Source organism: Cinclus cinclus, chromosome 1 (genome assembly GCF_963662255.1).
Source record: "Cinclus cinclus chromosome 1, bCinCin1.1, whole genome shotgun sequence".
In the NCBI taxonomy this organism is placed as follows: domain Eukaryota; kingdom Metazoa; phylum Chordata; class Aves; order Passeriformes; family Cinclidae; genus Cinclus; species Cinclus cinclus.
The window spans coordinates 23,647,492-23,669,010 of NC_085046.1; the positions used below are offsets into that span (position 1 = coordinate 23,647,492).

The following is a 21,519-nucleotide window of genomic DNA, read 5'->3' on the forward strand; positions in this document are numbered from 1 at the left end:
ATATTGAGGGCGAGAGGAGACTTGTCTGTGAAACAGAGAAGTGTTTTGGCAACATCTGGGACATTTGCAATCTGGACAGGACCCCTTGCCTAACAGTGAGTTATATTTTAAGTAGATCTCCTAGTTGAGCTCCTCACTAATAATAGTGTATGTTTTTATAGGAGTCAGGGCTATACCCCTTGTTTAAATTAGTATTAAAAGAAACCCAAAAAAAACCAACAACAGAAACAGAAACAACAAAAAAGCCAAGCTACCCCCTCCGCCCCCCCAAAAAATAATAAAAACAAAACAAAACAAAACAAAACAAAACAAAAAACCAAACCAAAACAAAACAAAAAACACCCACAAAGGAAACAATCCCCAGAAGACAGTCCTGCAAAACTTCCTGAGACCTTTGCCCTGTACTGGTGGTGCATCCTGAAAGAGGAAGCAGTAGGCTGCAGTTTCCCTCTCTAGACTACTGTGGATCACAGGCAAGCTTGTAAAAATGGATTTTGCTTGCCAGGAGAAAGTGCAGTAAATAACTTTGTGTGAGCAGGCAAGGTTAGCACTGCAGGGAACATTTTCTGGCTGTTGTGTGGTTAAATCATATTTGTTTAATGGAGTTATTTTTAGCCTGTTGTGATCTTTTAAGTCACATACTGCCTCTGCTTCTGCACCCAATGTCATAACAGACTGAATGATTGCCTCTTCTGCTGGGGCACTGAGCCTTTCAGGTCAGGCTTGCCACCACCATGCTGGGTGATCCATGCACGTGGGCAGCTCCTGGCTTCTACTAGGGTCTCCTAGCATGTGCCATGGGGACTGGAAGTACAGCAGTGCCATCCATCCTGCCAGTGCTGCAGGGACATCATAAATGCAGGAGGGGCAGCGGGACATGGATTTGCATACTACGTGCAGTAGACATTCTTGTCTGTGAACTTTTTCAGTTCAACCCCATATCATCATGGTAAACCTTCCTCAGGCCCTCCTGGGGAGCAGCTGAGACGACTGCATGTGTGGCCAGTCAGGAGCTCACCTGTGGGGTCCTGGCTGCCTTGCACCCTCGGGGTGGCTTTTGGTGTCCAAGGTTGGTAGCACCCACATATGGCCTATGGGTTTGCCCACCTCAGCTTTGCCTTGCATCTTTCTAAAGTACTACCTTGACCTCAACACAGGGTTTCTACAATGCTGAGTTGTCTCACTGTGCAGTCACTGCTGCTTGTGGTTTTGATTAAAACTGAAGGGCAAATGTTGTTTTGAAGGCTGTTAATTATTTCCTTTATTTATTGCTGATATGGAAAGCAAAGACATCTCTGGTCTATTGCCTCCTGTTCAAGTCATTGTTGTGCTAATGTCTAGGTATAACCACACAAGAACTGTCATTAGTGGTTTGTAGTTTATTTATTTGCTTTTTACATTAAAGACCCTATTAACTGTGTCATTTTTGGTCATTATATTAATAGAGCTAAGTTCAGTTGGTGTAACTTGATTTGAAGGGAAAAAAATGCTGCTCCCAACACAATATGGAACAGTTATGTCACATAATCATAGAATCATAGAATGGTTTGGGTTTGATAGGACCTTAAAGATCACCTATTTCCACCCCCTTGCCATGGGCAGTGACACTGGTCACTAGATCAGGTTGCTCAAGGCCCCTTTCAACCTGGCCTTGAACACTTCCAGGGATAAGGCATCCACAACTTCTCTTGGCAACCTGTTCCAGTGTTTTACCACTCTCTGAGTAAAGAATTTCTTCCTAACACCTAATCTAGTCCTGGCCCCACTGACTCCATTTAATCTTCTTAATACAAAATACATTTTCTTAGACATGTTCTCTTGCTTCTCCAGTAAATTAGTCTAATCTCAGCAGAGGTATAACTCACAGGAAGCTTTAGTAAAAAATTGTGTAATTTTTTTAAGAATTAAGTTTATTCTCTCAAAAGTCATCATCTTACTAATAGTGTGCTGAAACTGTATGTTGTACAGTTTTATAAGGGGTATTTAGAAGAGGTGTTGTGTGTAGAACTGGTATGGTCTTTAATTCCTGAATTGCATGATAGAAGGCAAACATACTGGTGAATAATGAAAACTAATCTTTAATTCCTGTAAGGGACATCCGTACATACTCTCAGTATATGAAGTATTTCAAGTACAGTTTCTACTGTTGTGAAATGCATTTATTTTAGAATGCAGAATTAAATATCAATTGCTAATGTTTTTGGGTTGTTGCTAGTATAATAACAACACAAAATACTGAGCGTAAACATCATGTATTTTTGTTTCTTTTCTCATTTAAATAGCATACTAAGTTTTAGTGGAAAATAGTTGAAACTATGGCAGTGACTTGAGGGGATATTTTCATTACTCTTTTCTGAAGATAAATTAAAATTACCTGTTTCTAAAGAAATCTGAATTTAGGTTTCTGTCCCCTCTCCAACCCTGCCATGGCATTTCCCCAGCCATGGGCAGGAAGCTACAGGTGATATTTTCACAAAACTTTGTCAAGACAATTTCTAATGAAAACACTTATTTTTCTTACCATCAGTCAATATGAAGTGAGTTTGTTGGCTTGACCTATTTCAGACTGGGCAAGTATCCAGGCTGTTTTTAATAAAAAATTCACAGCTGATAACAGCCCTGAGGCCATTTTTTGGAGGCTCTCCAGAGAGCAACCTGAGCTCATGCTGGGATGCAGGCTAAACCAAGGCTGCTTCCAGACCCTAATCCTTTAGGTTTTCAACTTCAGTGTTTGGATGAAGGAGCCTGAGAAAAACACAGGTTTTCATACATGAAACTTACTGTGCCCTTGCTGTCAGGAAAATCTGTTTTTGTTGTGGTTCAGTGGTACTTCAACAGGTGGGAGAGTTATCCTTAATCAACTTTACACCCCAAATGCCACTGAGATTTGCAAGCTAGATCAGGTGGAAAGATTTCTTTTGTGGCTGGGAATATCTGGCAGATGGCATCCATAGTATGCAGTGCTAAATATTTCTATTGCTAGAAGTTTTAGATCTTGTTATTATTGGTATCCTAGTGATGGAAGTCTAAATGCTGGCACCCATGATTTCCATGCTTCTCATGATAAAGCATATATAAATAAGCAGACCAGCTACTTGCATACTGTTGAAAGTTCACTTCTTTATAATTGACAAATTCTGCATGGATATCTTAGGGTTTAACTCAAGGTGCTTACATAATTAGTGTCTGCAGTTCAAGTGTAAAATATTTTTCTGGGGGCATAAATGTGAGGAAATTGCTAAAGCCAAGAGAAGGGACAAACAAATCAGATGGTTAAGTACAAAGCATTATTTGACCTGTCTTTGCAAAGTTTTAAGCAAATGTTAAATTTTGTGATTGTTCAGTCACTGCTGGCTTGTCCCATTAAAAATACATTTCCTTGTTTCAGTTAGCTTTTCTTGGAAGGACTGACAATACCTAGTAATCAGTACTGAAGCACCAGCCAGTTGAGCAGTACTGCAGTTCTCCAGCAATTTGGATTATGTTTGTATATGGTAGTACAAGGGAAGGTGTTCCCCCAATCCCCTTATGATTATAAAATAACGTGTGATTTTTTTGCAAGCAATTTGTGATTGAAACACAAAAGCTTTTGACAGGACTTATTTATATCTTCGCAAAATCACAGTGAATGATCCAGTATCTAAGAAGAAACTGTGTCTATCAATATCTGGACTGTGATTCTTTAAATATTTTTTTTTGAAGCCATGCACAATTTTTTATTTGTGCAGTGAGGTTTTCTTTGGGGGTTTTGTTGCTGTGTCATGCAAGGAAGATCTTTTACTCAACATGACAAACCTCACCTGGTAATAAGTCAGTTCTGTTAAAAATCTGATTTTTACTCAAGGGCACAGGAGCAAACCTGCAGAAATCTTGGCTTAGTCATTCAGAATCTGTTCAACTTCAAAGGTGGTTGTGTATGTAGGCTACAAAACACTTGGCCCAGTTCCAACTGCAGCAAACAAAACTCTTTGTTAGTATATTCACCACATATTCTGCCAAGATTCATCAAAACATTGGAATAACTTTTTGTATCCTTTGTCAGGTATTCCCCTTGGTGTTATCCAGAGAGCATTACCAAATGATATTACAGACAAAAAGGTGTTTCACCACCTTCAACATTGGGAGTCAACGTCTTAGGATGTGAGCATATGGGATATGGCAATAGAGTGAGAAACGTGAGCTCTCCTAGATGAAGTTCTGCCACATATTTTTTTTTTAAATTGATTTTTAGGCCTGTGTTAATCAATATAACAGAAGAAGAGAGATAATAATTACTGAAGGAACTGAACATTCAGTATACGAATTTCTCAGAATTTGGGGAGAGAAGTGAAAAACTGATTTTTCTGTTACCAGCATTCAAGTATGCTTATTTCTGTGGCCAACTGGAAGGGAGAAAGCAGCCATATATGGGCTGAAATTCTCCAAAGAATGTGCAATAAATAGATAGTTTGGAAGAAGGTTCTGCAGGGTCTTAAGAGCATAGCAGTCTAGAAGGGAGAGGATTCTATTTCCAGCTCAAGAAATAGTTAGCACCACAGAAGTTGTTTATTTAGTGGAGAAAGAAGACTAAGAGGTATAAGTTCTTGAAATAACAAATTGTCTCTTCATGAAACAGTGTAGTAGTGAAATCACGGTCAGAGGTTAAAAGCATTACTTTTCTATTGGGAGCTGGTGTTTGTTTTGGTAGGGTTCATTTTGGGGGGATGGCGTTTGCCATTTGGACCCCCATGTAAGGCTGACTGGGGTGTATGGTGCCCTTTGCTGCATGGCAGAAGCAGCCTGTGCCAAGACCTGGTTTGGGCTGTAGAGGTGGGCAGAGGTGGGCATATCCATCTGCTTCATGATGAGCTGGTAAGCAGCAAGAAGACACTTGCAGGCTGCCCACTTTGCTCCTTTCACTTGGCCATGGAAATCTGGGTCTTGGTGGAGTGGAATGTCCAGCTCTTGTGCCCTGAAGTCTGAAAGTGTTGCTGAATGTAGTGGCTGTAGTCCAGATGGGTTTTCCTTGCAAAGGCTGGAAGGGAACGCTGCAGCCTGAACAGTGTGAGGGCTGTAGTCAGGCAGCTTAGGACACTGACTTTTGGAAGGTGTGCAGCACTAGCAGTAGCACAGTCAATAGTTGCTCAGGGACTAGATTTGGGAATATCATAAATTCTGGAAGATCACACTTTTCCAGTACAGGTTCTGTCAGACTTGTGGGGAAATCTAAATACAGACTAGATGTAAATGTCCCAAAGAGCACTGACTTCTTTGAGAATGTTTCAGGAAAAGGGAGAGGAAATGAATCTCTTCTGCTTGACTTTCTTGGTACTGTGTGTGGTCATCAAGAACAGATCAACCTTTTTTTCCAAGATTGTTTTGAAGACAACTCAGGTTTCCCTTCCTGTCACTTTCTGGAAACTGTACCCAAAAAGGTAACAAATAATGGAGGAAACAGCCATTTTCATAGGCCTTGGAGAGTCTTAAATTAGCCATGATGGCCTGTTCTAGTAGTAATTGCTAAAAGAATTATTTACATTTGCCTCATTGCATTTGTTGTAATAGTTGTGAGTGAGGAAAGAATAAGGATATCCAACAGGAAGTAAGAAAATTAGTGGGCTTTCAATTTTTAACCTGTATATTTTGTTTTTCTTTTACTTTTTAGTTATTAGGTGAAAGTTGACAAAAGTTTTTGTGTAGGATGCCTGTGTTTGTAACTTGTACAATTTGTTTTCCAAATCTAGATCATTGACAAGGAGATTAATCCCTTTGTGGACAAGTGGGAAGAAGAAGGACAGTTCCCAGCACATAAAGTGTTTAAAATCCTGGGACAGGCTGGATTCCTTGGTGTGGATAAGCCAACAGGTAGGTGAGTGTATAGCTCCTGGCTATTGAAAACGATAGACTCAAGAGATTAATTCACTTTTGCCCCAGGTCTAAGCACGGGTTAGAATTCAGTGCAAAGTTGACTTCTATTCCTCAGTCATATACATGCTGGTTACCAACTCTGCAAACACATAGGATAACATTGTTGAGCACTTAAGATGATATTCTTCTAAATACAAATGTTAAAACCTCTATGACTGTTATTTTAAAATTAGGGAAATGAGCATCACTTCGATTTTCAATATGTATAATAAATTTTCTTCTGGGTCCAGATACATATGAAATAATCCATATCTTCCTTAAAGAAACCACAATATGTGGTTTGGAAGTGCATTTGTTTTGAAGTTTTGAAGTTCAGAATTTGTGGTTTTGGAAGGTGTTGGAAGTGTTTTAAGATTTGACTTATTGTACTTCCTGAACATGCAACCTCTCCATCATTTCAAAGGCTGAGGTTAGTGTGGCCTTTAGGCCATTATCCCCTAGATTGTATTTAAAAATTCCAGCCCATGGAATTCTGAAGAAAACTGGAAGCTGAGGACAAAGAGAACAAATTTTTGTGTAGGTGACACAAAAAGTTCAGAGGAATAGGAAGTATTTCTGCTCTTCATCTAAGATACATATTCTGCTATCTTTTTGTGTTTATATGTGATATACATGCCTTCTTTCCAAATGCTGTTGTTACATGTTCAATTCAGACTCCTCAGTGATTTTTTTACCCCCATTTTCCTACATTCAGAGCAGCCTGAAGTGACAGATTTGAGCAGTTAACTGCAGATAATTTTCTATATGGAGCAGCTCACATAACCTTAGCTATTCCACACCACATCATGATGTAGCTAAGGCACAGAGTTCTGTGCAGTAAATTGTCTTTTTATCACTTAATTTCAGAGGAAATATTCCCTCTTGAAATGAACTCATATTTGTATATTACAATGTGGGAGGTTGTCCCACAGCTGTTCGGCTGTTATATCTCAGAGAGCTGTTGGACTGTGATTGTCTGACAAATCCAATTAAGTCTGAGCTGGTATTTCTTTACAGAAATGCAGACAGTTCAAGATTATGCTTAAGATCTATTTAAAGGACAAATAGGATTACTGGGGGGGAGAGAAAACCACTTCTACTTTCTGCTGTACTTGTTTGATAGGCAGATTTGAATTGCATCTCAGTGGGTCTCCTTTGCATTGCTGATATTCGTGTTGGTTGTAATAATGGTGCATTGCAAGGCTGACAGATGTCAGTTCTGCCTTCTTACATTCATCTCAGGGCATGCAGAGGCTTCAGCTGGGGTAAGGAACCTCAATGCTGAACTTACTGCACATAAAACATTACAGAGGTGGGAGCTTTGTATAATGCTCACAAAATAGGTGGACAAGAAATAACTGGAGTGAAATCTAGTGAAGAAGGGACTTGTGGAGGTAAAGGTGGCACAGAAGTTTGCACGTGCTTGATTACATCTCTCATACTCATGTTTAAGACTATTTTAACTTTGGCTTTGATGTTTATATCTAGCTGTGAATGCAATTTATTTACAATAATACATAATACTCTGCAGCTACATTTTATAAAAGGTATGAAAAGTTTGATAAAATCCTCAGCAATATGTGATCCATCTCAGTTCAGTACTGTTGGCCACAGAAAGCACACCAACTCCTTGGAAGGTGCTGTCTTAGCAGCATTCAGTTGTGCAACAGAATGTCACCAGATCCAGCTTTGCTCTGTCATGGTGTAATGCCACCAGGTACGTCCTGAAAGTCCTGAAACTTTCTCCTGATGGTAAGTCAAAGTAAGGGGTGCAACAGCACAGCCTCAACTGCACAACTTCGGCAAACCCTGAAATTCTTTGTCTTCAATGCTTCTACAAAGTGCTTAGACTTGCTGTATGATTAGTGTATACTGTAATTAAAAAGATCCACCTTATATAGTCTGCCCAGCTACTTCTGTTATTTATTTGCTGTTTGCAGAGGAAGAGAAGTTTTATGAGATTTGAAGAAGCCAGAATCACGCAGGAGCTTTGGAGGGGTATTGCAGGTGGTCTGAAGAAGGGAGGTTAAATTGATTTGAGGAGAGCAATTGCAATGCAGAGCACTTGTGAGTTAACAGTCTGTCCTACTTTCTCTTTACAAACCAAAATTATCCTTTTGTATCTCTTCAAATCCAGATCTTAAGACACCCTCTTTAAACAACATTGATTTTTTAAAATTAATTCACTTTAGTAATAGTTGCAATTTTGAAATAAAAGTTTTATTGAATTTGTTTTCCAAGATTATTCTGTAAAATATGGAGGGGTTTTTTTCCAGAAGTCATTTTGAAGCTTTCTCATTGGGTAGAAATGGGTCACAAACTTGTTTTGCTTAGATAGAAGGAAACATCTGTTGGATTTCAGATTTGTTGAAAGTGTACTTTTTCCTGTGTAGGCACCATTCCCTTTATGAACAATGAGCGGCTAAATGGGAGTCAGGTTTTTAAAAGAATGTGCCTTACATGTGTCCCTTATCACTAGAAACTTTCTCTGTGTGGTGAACTGATTTGGGACACTATTTGTATTGCAAAGGTTCCATCAATTCCCACCGTATGCAGTTGTGGGCTACAAACGTGACAAAGCTTTTCCTGTGTATTTTTTTCACAGTTGTTTACACAGTAGTTGGTTCTAGTGAATATTGGCTGTAGTTCAGGATGTTCACTGGAGGTCATGTAAACACTGTGGGCAAAGCTCAGACATGTACCCATAATTAGAGAATTTTTAAGATCATCAGTAGATTTAACTTACTGTCTGCTCAGATCTCTGCCAGAGAAAGAGTTTTCTCTTTGAACCATTTTTCTGCTCTGGTATTCTTTACATGACTCAAAAATAGTGCATATGTTAGTTTTCCTTAGGAAAATGTTTGTGTTCTGTCCCATTGCAAGATTCTTCCTACTAGTAAAATACATGGTGAAAAGTGAACATCATTTATGCATAAAAAGTGTATTTTTGCTCTATGTAAAATGTGTTTTACAGAATTGCTCCATTCAGGATTTAGAATAAAAAAACAACATTCCTATATACTTATTATTCTTCATTTACGTTTACTGTATATTTCTCCATAAACTATAAAATTCTGAGTTATTGAGCTACTGCCAGTCCCAAAACTAAGGGCAGAAAATATTAGGGCAGGCAGCAGAAATATTTAACCAGTCTTGGTATTTTGCCATTGTCTGTTTTGCTAAGGGAAGTGGGCAAGACATGTTCTTTGAACTGTTTTATGGGCAGATTAGATACTGGATTAAAAGCTTGAAGTATCTATGTGGTTATTTGTGATCTTATGGTTTATGAATCAAAGCCTTGGCTGTTGCTAAATTTTAGGATACATTGCCAAAAATGCAGGCTCAAAATGTACTGCGTGCCTGCATATGCCAATGCATATAATTAAAAGTTGTTTTATCAGCTATGTAAAAGCACAGGAATCCTGTAAAAGATGGGAGAGAAAAGTTTGTGGGAGGGCAGTATCTGCCCTCCTGCATATTCACATAGCATCATTGTGAAACTTGAGTGATAACGATGCCTGCTCCGGGTGTTTCATTAGTATTTACACTGGCAGTACTGTAGGAATATTTAGTGGAATGTGTTAGCATCTAGAAATAATTATGACAAGATTGTCCCAATAGCAGCCTTCATTTATTACTGTCAGAAACTTAGCTGTGAACTTAGAAAATATGTTCTTATATATTTCAGGAAAGTTAGGTAACTGTGGTATGATTTGCACATGGATGGGAAAGTGTAGTTCTACAGTGTCTGTCCCCTTCCCCTACTGCTGGGACAAATGCCAGATTTGGGACTGGAGAAAGTAATAATCACTACCTTCGTGTCACTTCAGACAGAGAAGCATCTAATAAAACAAAAATAGTGTTTCAAGTGATTGGGTGCACTGCAATTAGAAAATGATACCTTTCCTTCATAAAGCCTGTTTATTACAATTGCCTTTGTGTTGAACGTGGGGAGGGACTGTAGGTCCGTGCTATCCTCTAAGGTTAATTCTGTTGTTTTCTTCACAAGTATACATTTGTCTGGTAAAATGAGACCTTGTGAGAATTTGGGCATGGAGAGTTACTTGGAAAGACTGTATGGGGTAATTTTTTCCCCTTTCTGCAGTACTAAATCTTATTATTATATAGAATGAGCATAGAAGGACCTGAGAGGAGCAATAACTAGAAAGCGATTCAGTAGTTCAGGTGAAACAGGGCTTGATGGTATCTAAGAAAGTAAATGGAAGATGGCCAGGTATTTCTGTGGATAGAACTAGGAGGGATATATTTGTCAGAAGTTAATTAGTTTGCCCCAAACCATTTCTGTATGGTAGTAGTGGATCAGCTATACTGCTTGTTCTTGGTTTAGTAGATTTAAATATAGTCAGCTGAATTAATTGCTTGATCTTTTTCCCACTTACAAAAGAGTGCAATAAAAGTTAATAAACAATAGTTGCACTCTAAAGGTTTGCAAGGGAAGCCTTTTGTCCATGTTTTCAGATACCATTGAACTGGAAAATTAGCACTCTCAAGTATTTACCAGCTATAATTTATACCTGTTTTGCAATCAAGAAATAATTTTGATAGGCTTCCAAAAATCAGTAGATAAAATCAGTCACTGCTTCATTTGAATCAATTTGATGACAAAATCTGTGATATTTGGCAGGGGTTTAGAAACATTGATCAGATAAGAAATTTCAGGTGCTTATTGGACCTTCTGATTTGGTGGATTGGATTGACATCTCAGGAAAACAGAGTTTTCTATGTGTATATACACCTGAGTTCTGTGTAGTTGAGACTTTTTCCCCTCCTCCACTGTTGCGAAATGCTGCCTGTTCAAGTCACATCTACTATCTTGCAAGTGCATGATGAAATTCAGTTGAAAATGGTAAGGGGGAGAGTTTGTTGGCCAAATTTCAGAGATCATCAGGTATTTCTGATCAGACAGGAAAATGAGCACTTGAGTTCATCTTTGGTTTTTCGCTCAGCTGTGCACATGACTTGGGAAATGGTTGTGCTTCTTTTCTTCATGGCTGGTTGGGAAATGCAGTAGTACCTCTGGGAATAGCTTGTTCAGCTATCAATAACAGTCAGCAGAGAACTGACTTACTGAAGGACACTCAGTCTTTGCAGAAGAGATAATCTTCTTTTAAATATGTTGTTGATAGAAGGATCAGATTAGTTCCTGGGATTCTGCTTTTGTGCTTCAGATAAGGCAAATCCTCACACTTGTGGCTTGTAATGCAGAACACAGCAGTACTTCATACTGTTCAGGTGTGCTAATAACATTATCTTCAGGGTCAGACTTAGGAATTTCTGAAATCTGGTACGTGTACAGGTAGTTACAGGTTACGTGAAAATTATATTGAGAAGGCAATTTAAAATGTCTCTCTCCTGGAGAAAGTTGGAATCATCTAACTGGGAGCAAATACTATGTATGTGCAATTAATGCTTGAGCTCTTGACACACATTTCTCTCACAGCAGACCTGCCATACCAAATTCACTTCTGTGTGTCACAGGCTTTGCCAAACCCACGTGGTGTCTTGAATCTGACTAGGAGCACTTAGAATCTGTTTGCAGAGATGAGAGTGTTACAAGCAGCTGTCACTACTCTGTCCCTGTTCTGCACCTGTTCTACTCTGGGTCACGCAGGAGAGTTTGTCCTCTATCGTACTTGACTTTTCTCCAGTTTTCTAGGAAATTGTTTGGCTTGGGGATTTTCAAAGAGACATATCTGCTAAGAATCTGATGTTCTTGATTTTGTAATTGTGAATAAGAGAAGAATGCACACTAAAGAGAACAGTTGAATATATTAAAGAAGTATGAAATAATATAACACCTGGAAAGAATATGTGGACTGAGACATTATCAGGTAACACATACTGTTCAGGAAGTTTTTATTGGAGGAGTCTTGTTTATTCTTTACTTCTGTGGATCAAATAGCCAGACTGTCTCTTGATAAAGCCTGGGCAAGAATGAGCTTATTCTAAAACAACCTGGGTAATACAAATCTCTCTAATTTATGCATAACTGTCTTTTCCCAGTCACAAGATTCTTGATGTCTGTCATAAACATAAGTGGTGTAATTTAAAAGCTTTCTGAAAAGTATAAATGCACCTCTTATGCTTCCCTGTCAGTACACTAATTGTGATGGTTTTGGGAAAATTATTTTTATGAAGTGTAGGATTGATTCAATTTTACCCACTCACTTTTGCATTTTGAACTGCTTGCTGTGAAGGCTGGTTTCTTCCATGGGGCTGAAATGGGGAGGAATATTGCTAAACAGTCACTTTGATGTTGACATGGAAAATCTCTGAAAAGATGTTGACTTGTCAACACCTGTAGATCCCATTATACAAATTTTGAATGACATCTGTCTTGAAGAGGGAATTCTCAAAGACTGCAGTAAAAGTTTATTTTTCCTAGTTGTGTTTCTATTCCCAGCATTTGAGCATGATAATTTGGAGTCCAATCTGTGCAAGCCTAAACATGTGCCTAGACAAATGAAAAGAAATGAAAGGGAAAAAAAATAACCAGACAAGAAATGCATTTAGTTTTGATTCTCCTTCTAACATTTCTAATCCCCAGTGACACAGTTCATGCAAAATCTTACGCATTATTATTAATGTAATCCCTTGGTATCTTGCATAAGGCATCAGTCCACTGTCTGTAAGGAAATTCAGAGGTCCCATAACAAAAAAGTGCCTTTTTATAAAGCTGAAAATCAAGTTATGTACCCGCTCATGGCAGGAGATTTGAAACTAGATGATCTTTATGGTGTCTTCCAGCCCAAACCATTCTATAATCCTGTAGAAAGGAGGACTGGCAAAGGCAAGGAGCTGGTATTTGTGAATCTGGGGGTGACAGGCAGCTTGCTTAACAGGATAATAATGCACACAACACTTAGTGGCTGCACATGCTACACGGCAACAAAAAGATGCCAGGGAAGGACAGTAACATAAGGAATTTTGTTCATTGTAATGTGAAAACTTTTCCATTTGTTCCAATCAGAATCTCCCCAGGAGTTCCTTGTACCCATTACCACTCGTCTCCTTTGCATGATTTCTTGTAAAAAGAGAATCTTGCTTCTGCAGTGTGATGCCAGTGAAACTGGAGTAGGTGTTTTTGGTTATTTTGCAGCTGACCTTGTTGACAGAAACATTAGGAGGAGAGGTGTCAGAAATTTATTGGGATTGAGGATGGGGAGCTGGCATGGGATTTGGGAGGAAATGGGAAAGAAGCTGCAAGACAGGGTGAAGATTTGTTTAACACTTTTATTCCAGTTGTGTTTGGTTTTGTGCTGTCCTTTCAAAGTCACCATCATCTGGAGGAAATATAGCTTCACCCTGTTTGCAGAGGAAAAAAATAGGAGAAGTGTGTCAGTAAAAGAAATGTGAAAAATAAGTTGAAATACAACTTAAAAATTATTTTCCTTCCATGCACTCAAGAAACCCTTTAAGTACTTTAATCTTTTTAGATTTTTCAGTAACATGAAGAGGTTGGAGCCTTTTTGAGTGCAGAGACTTGTGAAAAGTATCTGTTTAAGTATTTCAAGTGTGGACCAACTGTGAGAGACAAAGTGCTAAGGAAAGTGTTCTTCCAGTCATCAGAATTGTACATACACTGACATTTAATTTAATTTTTCTGTTTTGAAGTAAGACCTCAGTGTCAGGGTTTTTTTCTGTTTTATGTTTTCCCTCTTTGTTTTGTTTCTTAAGCAGAGGCACGGGAGGCTATTTGTGATAAACAAAGTATTTCTTGCAGGACAATGTATTTCCTGAAGAATGGGTCTGTTTGTTCTCTTTGTGCCTTTCCTGGGTGGCCTAGAATAGCTGATTTCTGTTATCTCTAGTGCAGTAGCTATAGTTTTCCTTAAGAATACAAACCCACTCTGTGGTCTTGCCTGCCCTGGGAGATACCTTCAGTGCTGGGTAGCAGGAGTCAGGAATGTGGCATGACTCTGGAGGAGGGCAGGAACTTCTTGCATAGGACCTTTGGAACACCATGACCTGTGTATGTGCACTTCCCTTGAGCCTGTGAACAGACAGAAAATGAGCACTTGCCCAGAACCTCAACCATTTACAGATCAGCTTCACTCCTACACCTGAAAGAGGGAACAAAGATGGAATTAATGAAAAATGTCCTTGAATGTGTAACACAGGGGAAGATAGTTGAGTTTTTTATGGCATCATTGAATGCTTTAAAATTCTTTGAAGGGGACTTGAGTCAGCATTTCTTCTGTTTCCTATACTGTTTGTCAGAGGAAATGAACAGGACTGTTCTCACCCTTGCTTTGCCAAGCTTCTCTTCTCATAGCTGAGCAGCTCAGGCTGAATCATCAGGTATAATGGAATTCCATGTCCACAAACCAAACCAAAAAGCCTCTGAATCCACGATACTGGCTTCTTGGGCTTTGATTTTTTGTTTGTTTTAGGTAGAATAATGAGGGGCATCCCTCCCTGCCGCCCCCCTTTTCTTTTTCCTGGGAGCAATAACATGGGAGAAATTTGCTCTTCTGTAGCTGGTGTAAAAGTGCTGTTAGCTGAGTTTGTCACTCAAACCTGGTCAGGAAATTCTTTCCAGTGTGTCCAGATGCTTCCTGTACACAAGGCTGCTGTCATACTCGGCACAAGATTAAAAAAAAAAGAAAAAAAAATCACATTGAGGCTGCTTTTTATTTTGCTTTTAACCAGGTCCTTTGGCACCCTGGACAGACAGTTTTGCTGGTTGGACAGTGACACTGTGCTTGGGGTTGTTTGGAAGAACAAAAGGGGCCATGTAAAATATTTTTATTTATTTGTTTGTTTGTTCGTTTTTTTGTTTATTTTTAAAGCCTTACACTAATTCATATTCTGCACATGTCAGGTTCTACATTGTTAAAAAAAAATAGTTATGGCAGCTGATACCTGTAGCATTGCTGCATTTCAGAAGAGGAGATTTTGGCATCATTGCATTCTGGGGTAATTGGAAGTGGTCACAATGCATCCTCTGACCTTTTTGTGGATTGTATCATTCTTTTACATGCTTCTTCATGGGAAAAGTTGTGTAAGCTGTATGTTCTGGTTGTTCCTGTATAACCTGTGGGCTGCTGGACCTATAAAGGAAACAATTATCCACATGCTATCTTTGGACAGGTCTTACCTGGACTCCCTGGCACCGCACTAATGTGATGCCCAGATAAACTCGATTCTCTCAAGAATAAAGGCAGTTTCCTATGTCCTTACAACACAATGTTGGAAATCCCATCCTCTGTCTCTGCCCAGGTTGAAACTGTGTGTCATCATATCCCATAGCACCAGAGGAGGATGTGGAAAGATGAGAATACCAGAGGAAACAAACACCAGGAGGAAAATTCTTTACATACAGCTCATTTTGACAGGAAATGTTCTGCTCCTTCCGGCAGAACTTTGTAACTATTTTCAAGATACTAATTTCACTTTATTCCAATTTTGCATTTATGTCTTTCTGCTGAGAATCCAGTTTCTTTTATCCTAGAAGATAGATGAGTATTTTGGTCTTTGAAAAGCTTGGTTCCTCATCAGCCTAGAGTGACCAACAGATCTTTAATGCACATGAAAGATGCTACATGTTCTGCTGGATGGTACATTTAAAACTGAAGGAACCCTCAATTTTGGAGGTGTCCACTGAACATGCTTCTGCAAACTGATTATGCAAGAACTGGCCTGATCTGTAAAGTCACTGCATGGTGTAACCTATAAGCAGCTCCAGGGATTTGAGAATATCACCTCTTTGAGATGGGTCAGAATCTGGCCACTGCACAGATTTTGTGGTGCTGCCTTCTAAATTAGGGGAAGGAGGGAAAATAACCCATTTTCTATTAGGAAACTGGAAAAACAGTGAAAGATAATGAATTGGACTTTCTCTAAAGATATTTTTCAAGCAGTTAAGTTAGGTGTCAGAAACATAAAGCATGTAAATGCAGAGAATTAGAAAAATCTTCCAACTTTGATCTTGCTAAAGGTTTAACAGGTTTTAATTGCACCTAGGTTTCAGACAACGGACTTTGAAACAATCTAAGAGGCAAAAACTAAAATTATGAGATTATAAGAAATTTTAGCCATTGCAGCAACCGCTATCTAGATCTATAGCATAGTGTGGTTTCTGCAAGGAAAAATGCACAGCAAAGTGGGGAGGGTGGAGAGGGGAGACGCATTCTATGTGGTACCTTGTGCCTGCATGATGGGCACTCAGGAAGCATCCTCAGGTCTTCTGTTAGAGTTTTAAGCTGTGTGGGATTCATGCTGAGTTCTGTGGATAGGCTGCCCAGCATGGTTTTAAAAGATTTTGCCTGGATTTGGGTAGATCTGTGTTTATACTTTGCATAATTTTCCACCGATGGATTTAGTCAGGAGAAACTGAATAGAGAGTGGGTATGTGGACATCTGTGGTAGATCTGGGGATTGAACCTGCTCCCTCTCCTACCACTCCACTGAGCACTGTAATTAATTTGTCTGTGATGGAAGGTGGAAAAAACCTCCAGCAGGGACTTTCCATGTCCTGATGGGAGATGAAGCAGCACATGTGAAGGGTGGTGAACTCTTAACAGTGGCTACCATCATCTCCTTCCCTGTCATTTGAATGAAGACACTGGTAGTGCTTGAAGGAAAAAGTAGCTGATATTTTAACATATTTTTCCATTTGTTTCACTATTTTATTTATTCAATGGGTAGTTGTGAGCTGTGTTCTGTGAATGCCTCCACATGCTGAATGATCTAATTTTCCATGTGGGAATACAGAATAAACTTTAGAACACAAAAGATTGCATGGCAAGGTGGCATTAATTATACAAAATTACCATCAGAAGGTAGATTATTATACAGAACATTCTTTTTAACATAATGAAGCAGCTTTTAATTTAATACTATGTTTGAACTGACAACACTCGGAAAGAATCACAAAGCTTTGGAGTTTAATTTCTTGTAAGAGAGTATCCTTAAAGGTAGTTGTTGAAGCACACTAAGTAAGTTTGGGGGGAAAGAAAATTTAAGTGCAAATTCTGATGAATAATAATAAAGGGAATAATTGAATAATTAATTTCTGGTCATAACAGAGCTTGGTGAGAAAAGGTGAAATTCAGTCTTTCAGTACCCTAAGGGAGCTTATAAGAAAGGTAGGGACAAGCTCTTCAGCAGTAGTAGTGATAGTACAGGGAGTAATGGTTTCAAATTAAAAGAGAGTAGATTCAGATTAGATGCAAGGAAAACTTTTTTTACAATCAAAGTGCTAAAGCTCTAGGACAGGTTGCTCAAAGAGGTTGTAGATATCACTTCCCTGGAAACATTCAAGGATAGGTTAGACAAAAGTCTGATCTAGTTGGAATCTGTACAGGAGGGGCTAGCATAGAAGGGGCTGAACTAGATGACATTTAAAGGTCGAGCCAAAGCATTCTGTGGTTCTACATAGTTAATTTCACAGGCGTGCAAATGTAAGGATTGTCATTTATTTGATGTATTGTTTAAAAAGAAATAAGAAAATTAGGCAACAAATACGAGGAAAATTGAAATATTACATAGGCACTGATTTGTCTGTGGCTAAAGTTGCAAAATGTGAAATAGACAGTGATGAGGTAAGAGTTGTGTTTTGCAATTATCCCTGGCTTTGGAGCTGCACAAGGCCTTGCATGTTTCCTTTTCATCTCTTAATTATGCCATCTTATTTTAAAAGGAAAGGGAAAAAACCCAAACAATCTGCTCCAAGAGATATACTTACAGGGTTATTACAGTGACACGAAAACCCTCACAATGGTCATAATTCTTTTTGCCTGTGTTTGGGGGCCACCAGTGTAACCAGGGCCATGATGCTGGGCAGATGGTGGGTGCCCACCTGGAGCCAGGCTTCACAGCTGGCAGCTGAAATGCAGGTATGGCAAAGTCTGAAGCAGAGCCAGAAAATGAACCCTAAATTTGGGAGTCTGGGTAGCTGTGATGAATGTGGGAGACAGGAGATTCCTGATCAGGACGGTTTGTTCTTGCTCTCGAAAAATCTTGAGGAAGTTACTGTAGTCTAAGACTTGAAAGCTCCCAAAAGATGAACTTTGTGAAGTAGTGTTTACCTCCAGCATCTCACAACATGCCTCAGCTTTCAACCATCCTTCCCACTCTTTTCTGTGATGTTTCTGAATCATAGTTGTTTGGTTTTTTTAGTTGTGAGTGTGGTAAATTTCAGAAAAAAAGGGGGAATGTTTTAAAAGCATAGTAGAAACTGTCCTTGCTGATCAGGTATCAGGCTGTGAAACCACTTGGCAGGGGTGGTTTATTTCAACTGACTGGAGAATCTGAAGAATGCCACAAATGCATTTTTAATGGTTAGCTGCAATTCAATAATAAGTAATAAATTGCAAGCAGGGCATCATTTAGAATGAAAAATATCTCAGTGATATGAAGTCATTCTAAAGCACAGGGCCAGATGAAAATATCATTCAACATTCAGCATAGGCTTTGAACTCACCATGTTTGTGAAGCTGGTTAGTAAAAAGCACAATCAAAACATTGCTCTTCTTTTTGTGTGTGTGTGTTTGTGTCATCTGCAAAGGACGCAACTGGAGGGATTATAGTCAAGATTGTTTTTAAATTGATCCTCTGTTAAAATCACATGTCAACATGTATCTTCTTCTTGCAACAGTATTTTCAACACTGGGGCTGCTGCCTGAGACTTGGATAATTTAATATAGCTTCCCTGTTGCTTACCTGTCTTTTTTTAGCTGCTATGGGGCAAATACCACCTTTTTTTAAAAAATAAACTTTGTGCAGTAAAAATCCTGAGTGATAGTTATTGGGTTTTTGCTCTGTTGAACATCAGTAAGAATTGGGGACATATTTGCAATTTTAGTTTTTTGAAAACTAAGATTGTTATGAGAGAAAGGACATGATGTGATAAATATGCTTCTTTTTTGAGTGCTTCCTTAGAACTCCTTGGTTTCTAATAAAGCCTTGAAGCTACCTGGAACCACGTAACCAGATCAGTCAGGCTGTCCCAGGTGTGTCTGGGCTGCTTCCCTGGCTCCCAGAATGATTGCAGTGTTGGAAGGCAGAGCAAAGGAACGATGGGACAGGTGACAAGTACTGCTTGCACTTATTTTAAAGGCAGCATCCTCACTGACTTTAATAAACCCTGGATTAAAGGGCAGGAGACGTCTGATGTAACTTCTCTGTAATCAAGGGAAGCTCCCTGAGCCACTCATGGACATGTCACCCAGGGGATGGGCAGATATCACCATGCCCCTTTCTTATCCAGAACACAACAGTTTATAAAATTTGGGCAGAGGGATTCCTGTGATGAAATAACACCAATGCTGCCGGGTCTGCAGCAGTGGTCTTTGCAAGCAAAGGGGGGACACTGAAAGCTGTTTTTATGAAGCTGTGGTGGAGTTTGAGTTGGTTTCCTAAAAAACCTCTTGCTTTATTAAGTGCTCAGTTTCCTTTGATACTTTGAGATATTACAAAGCTTATCCAGATTATTTTTTTTTAATTATGAGGCTAAATTAATATTTTAATTTTGAGGTCCCAAAGATAACCAGTTCCCGAGTGTCTGAAAAAGTCCTTAATGGGCAAGAGGAGAGAGACAAGAATGTGTGCCACCAAGAGAAGAAATGTGGTGTGAGCTGAAGCTGTCCACTCCCTTGGTCCAGCTGGGGTAGCTGCATTTAGAGCTGCTCACCCGACACACCCCAGCCTTTTTCCTGGCTGCAGCCCGAGGGCCTGGAGTGGGGAGGAGGTGGTGCAAAGCCTGAGCACAGAACAGAACAGAACAGAACAGAACAGAACAGAACAGGGGGAGCAGAATACCTGGAGATTAGACAGGATTTCTCTCTATACGATGGAAAAAAAAACCCCCACAATCTATTTTTTGTTCTCTGGATCACCAGGCAGAATAGTGATCTTCTGATAATGCCATAAATATTTATAGGAAAAATTCCATTCCATCTTCCACTTTCACTGAGGTATTTAGCCTCACTCTTTCTCTGTTTGTTGTCAGGTTATCCACCTGATTAGTTTTTCATCACTCTACTTTTGTGGGCTAATGTAATGTTGCACATATTCAGGTATCTGTGAGAAGAATTACTATGCTGTTTTTGCAGGAGTGCTTTTCTGCCATACATTTTGCATGCTGGTAGTAGAGTGTTTCTGTATTGCTTTGAGATGGTACATTATTATTTTTGAGTGTATTTTTTTCCTTTTGGATATATTATCAAAGCCTTTGCTGGTTTGATTTTTCTAAGAAAATTTTTTTAAATCCACTTTCAGTAGCTGTGCTTTGCATATTCATGCATTTATACATATTTTACACGGCCTTAATATGTTGAAGAAAAATCAGGGGTCAAGCAGAAGCTCACAGATCCAATTAATGAGTTCTAGTAAATGCCCTTAAATCCTTTGTGCATTGGGAGTGGGGCACAGAGGCACCTCTCCTGATGCTTATTTTCACTTATTCCTTCAATATTTAATTAACATGGCTTACTCACTGTAATTCTCAGTGAGTTTTAAAAATATTTAATTTGAAACAAATTAGACCAATTCTGTGACTATCAATTACCCAAACCTGCTGATGTAGGAATGGTAGGAGATCAGTCCATGTGAAAACACGGGGTGCAGTTTTATATCGAGGCTGAATCTCAGGTGTGGCTGAACAGATTCAGGCAAATCTCTCCAGCTTTCACTGAATCCCTTTTGTCCTTTGGAAGAGGGAAGAGGGGAGTGGCAAAACAACCTCAATGTTTTGCTTGGCATTTGTCCTGCAAGGAGAACCAGGTCAGCCCCAAGCAGCGTTTTCAGTCATGGTGTCTTGGAACATGAGTTGGAGTGGCAAGACATGCTGCTGGTGTAGAGATGTGCATACCACATGTGTGTGTGTCTCACGGTACATGTATGTTTGTGTGTGCACATGCATGTCGTGACACATCACACAGTCATAGAAGGGACCCACAAAGTATCATAGGGTTCAGCTCCCTGCCCCTCTCAGGGCTATCTAAAACTAAACCATATGACTAAGAGCATCACCCAGACTTATGTATTTTCCAATCTTTAATTAACAATTTTTATTTTGCCATAGGTTTAAAGGGTGAAATAATTGTATTGCTTGTGGATCATAGTTTTCTGAGGCTCTTTCCTGACTGGATTTACAAATATGGAATCTGTGCAGGAGGTCTTGTTTTTCATAGGTTCAACATCCTGAAGTAGACCTACTGCTAGTTGGAGGTGGTCATTTGTTAATCAGCAAATGAAACTTCAGTGAAGCATTACAAACCCTCAAGTTTTCCATTCCTGCTTCTGGGCAGATGGGCATTACTGTAAGCTTGCAATAAATGTGTCATTCTGAAATCTGTGAACTTGCCAGTTTGATTGAAGTGAGGAAGTTTATTTATCCTTCGTAACTCTTGTAGTTTTGTTTAAACATTTCTTAAGCAGTCTCAAGTTGTCATAAGGAGCATACACCTAAGTCTCATTGTTACTTCAGTAAAGACACAGAAGCTTAGATCTCACTCTTAGAAGAATAAAAAGGAAAATCATGTTTCTTTTTTTTTACATTTTCCTAAACAATGCTGTCCATTGTTCCTGCTGGTACCTTGGTTCTCACTGGAGACTTTTAGTCTTGCGTCTTACTGAGTGGTTGGATGTGACTTGTTAGGAGTGGAT

At 39.2% G+C, this 21,519-nt stretch overlaps 1 protein-coding gene across 1 annotated transcript in view; it reads left to right on the forward strand.

Moving 5' to 3' along the window:
* Positions 1-21,519, forward strand: part of LOC134053088 (probable acyl-CoA dehydrogenase 6) — a 76,800-nt gene that overhangs the window by 6,194 nt on the left and 49,087 nt on the right. The window contains exon 2 of the mRNA XM_062507921.1: positions 5,724-5,844. Within this exon, the coding sequence (XP_062363905.1) occupies positions 5,724-5,844 (121 nt within the window). The remainder of the gene's footprint in view (positions 1-5,723; positions 5,845-21,519) is intronic.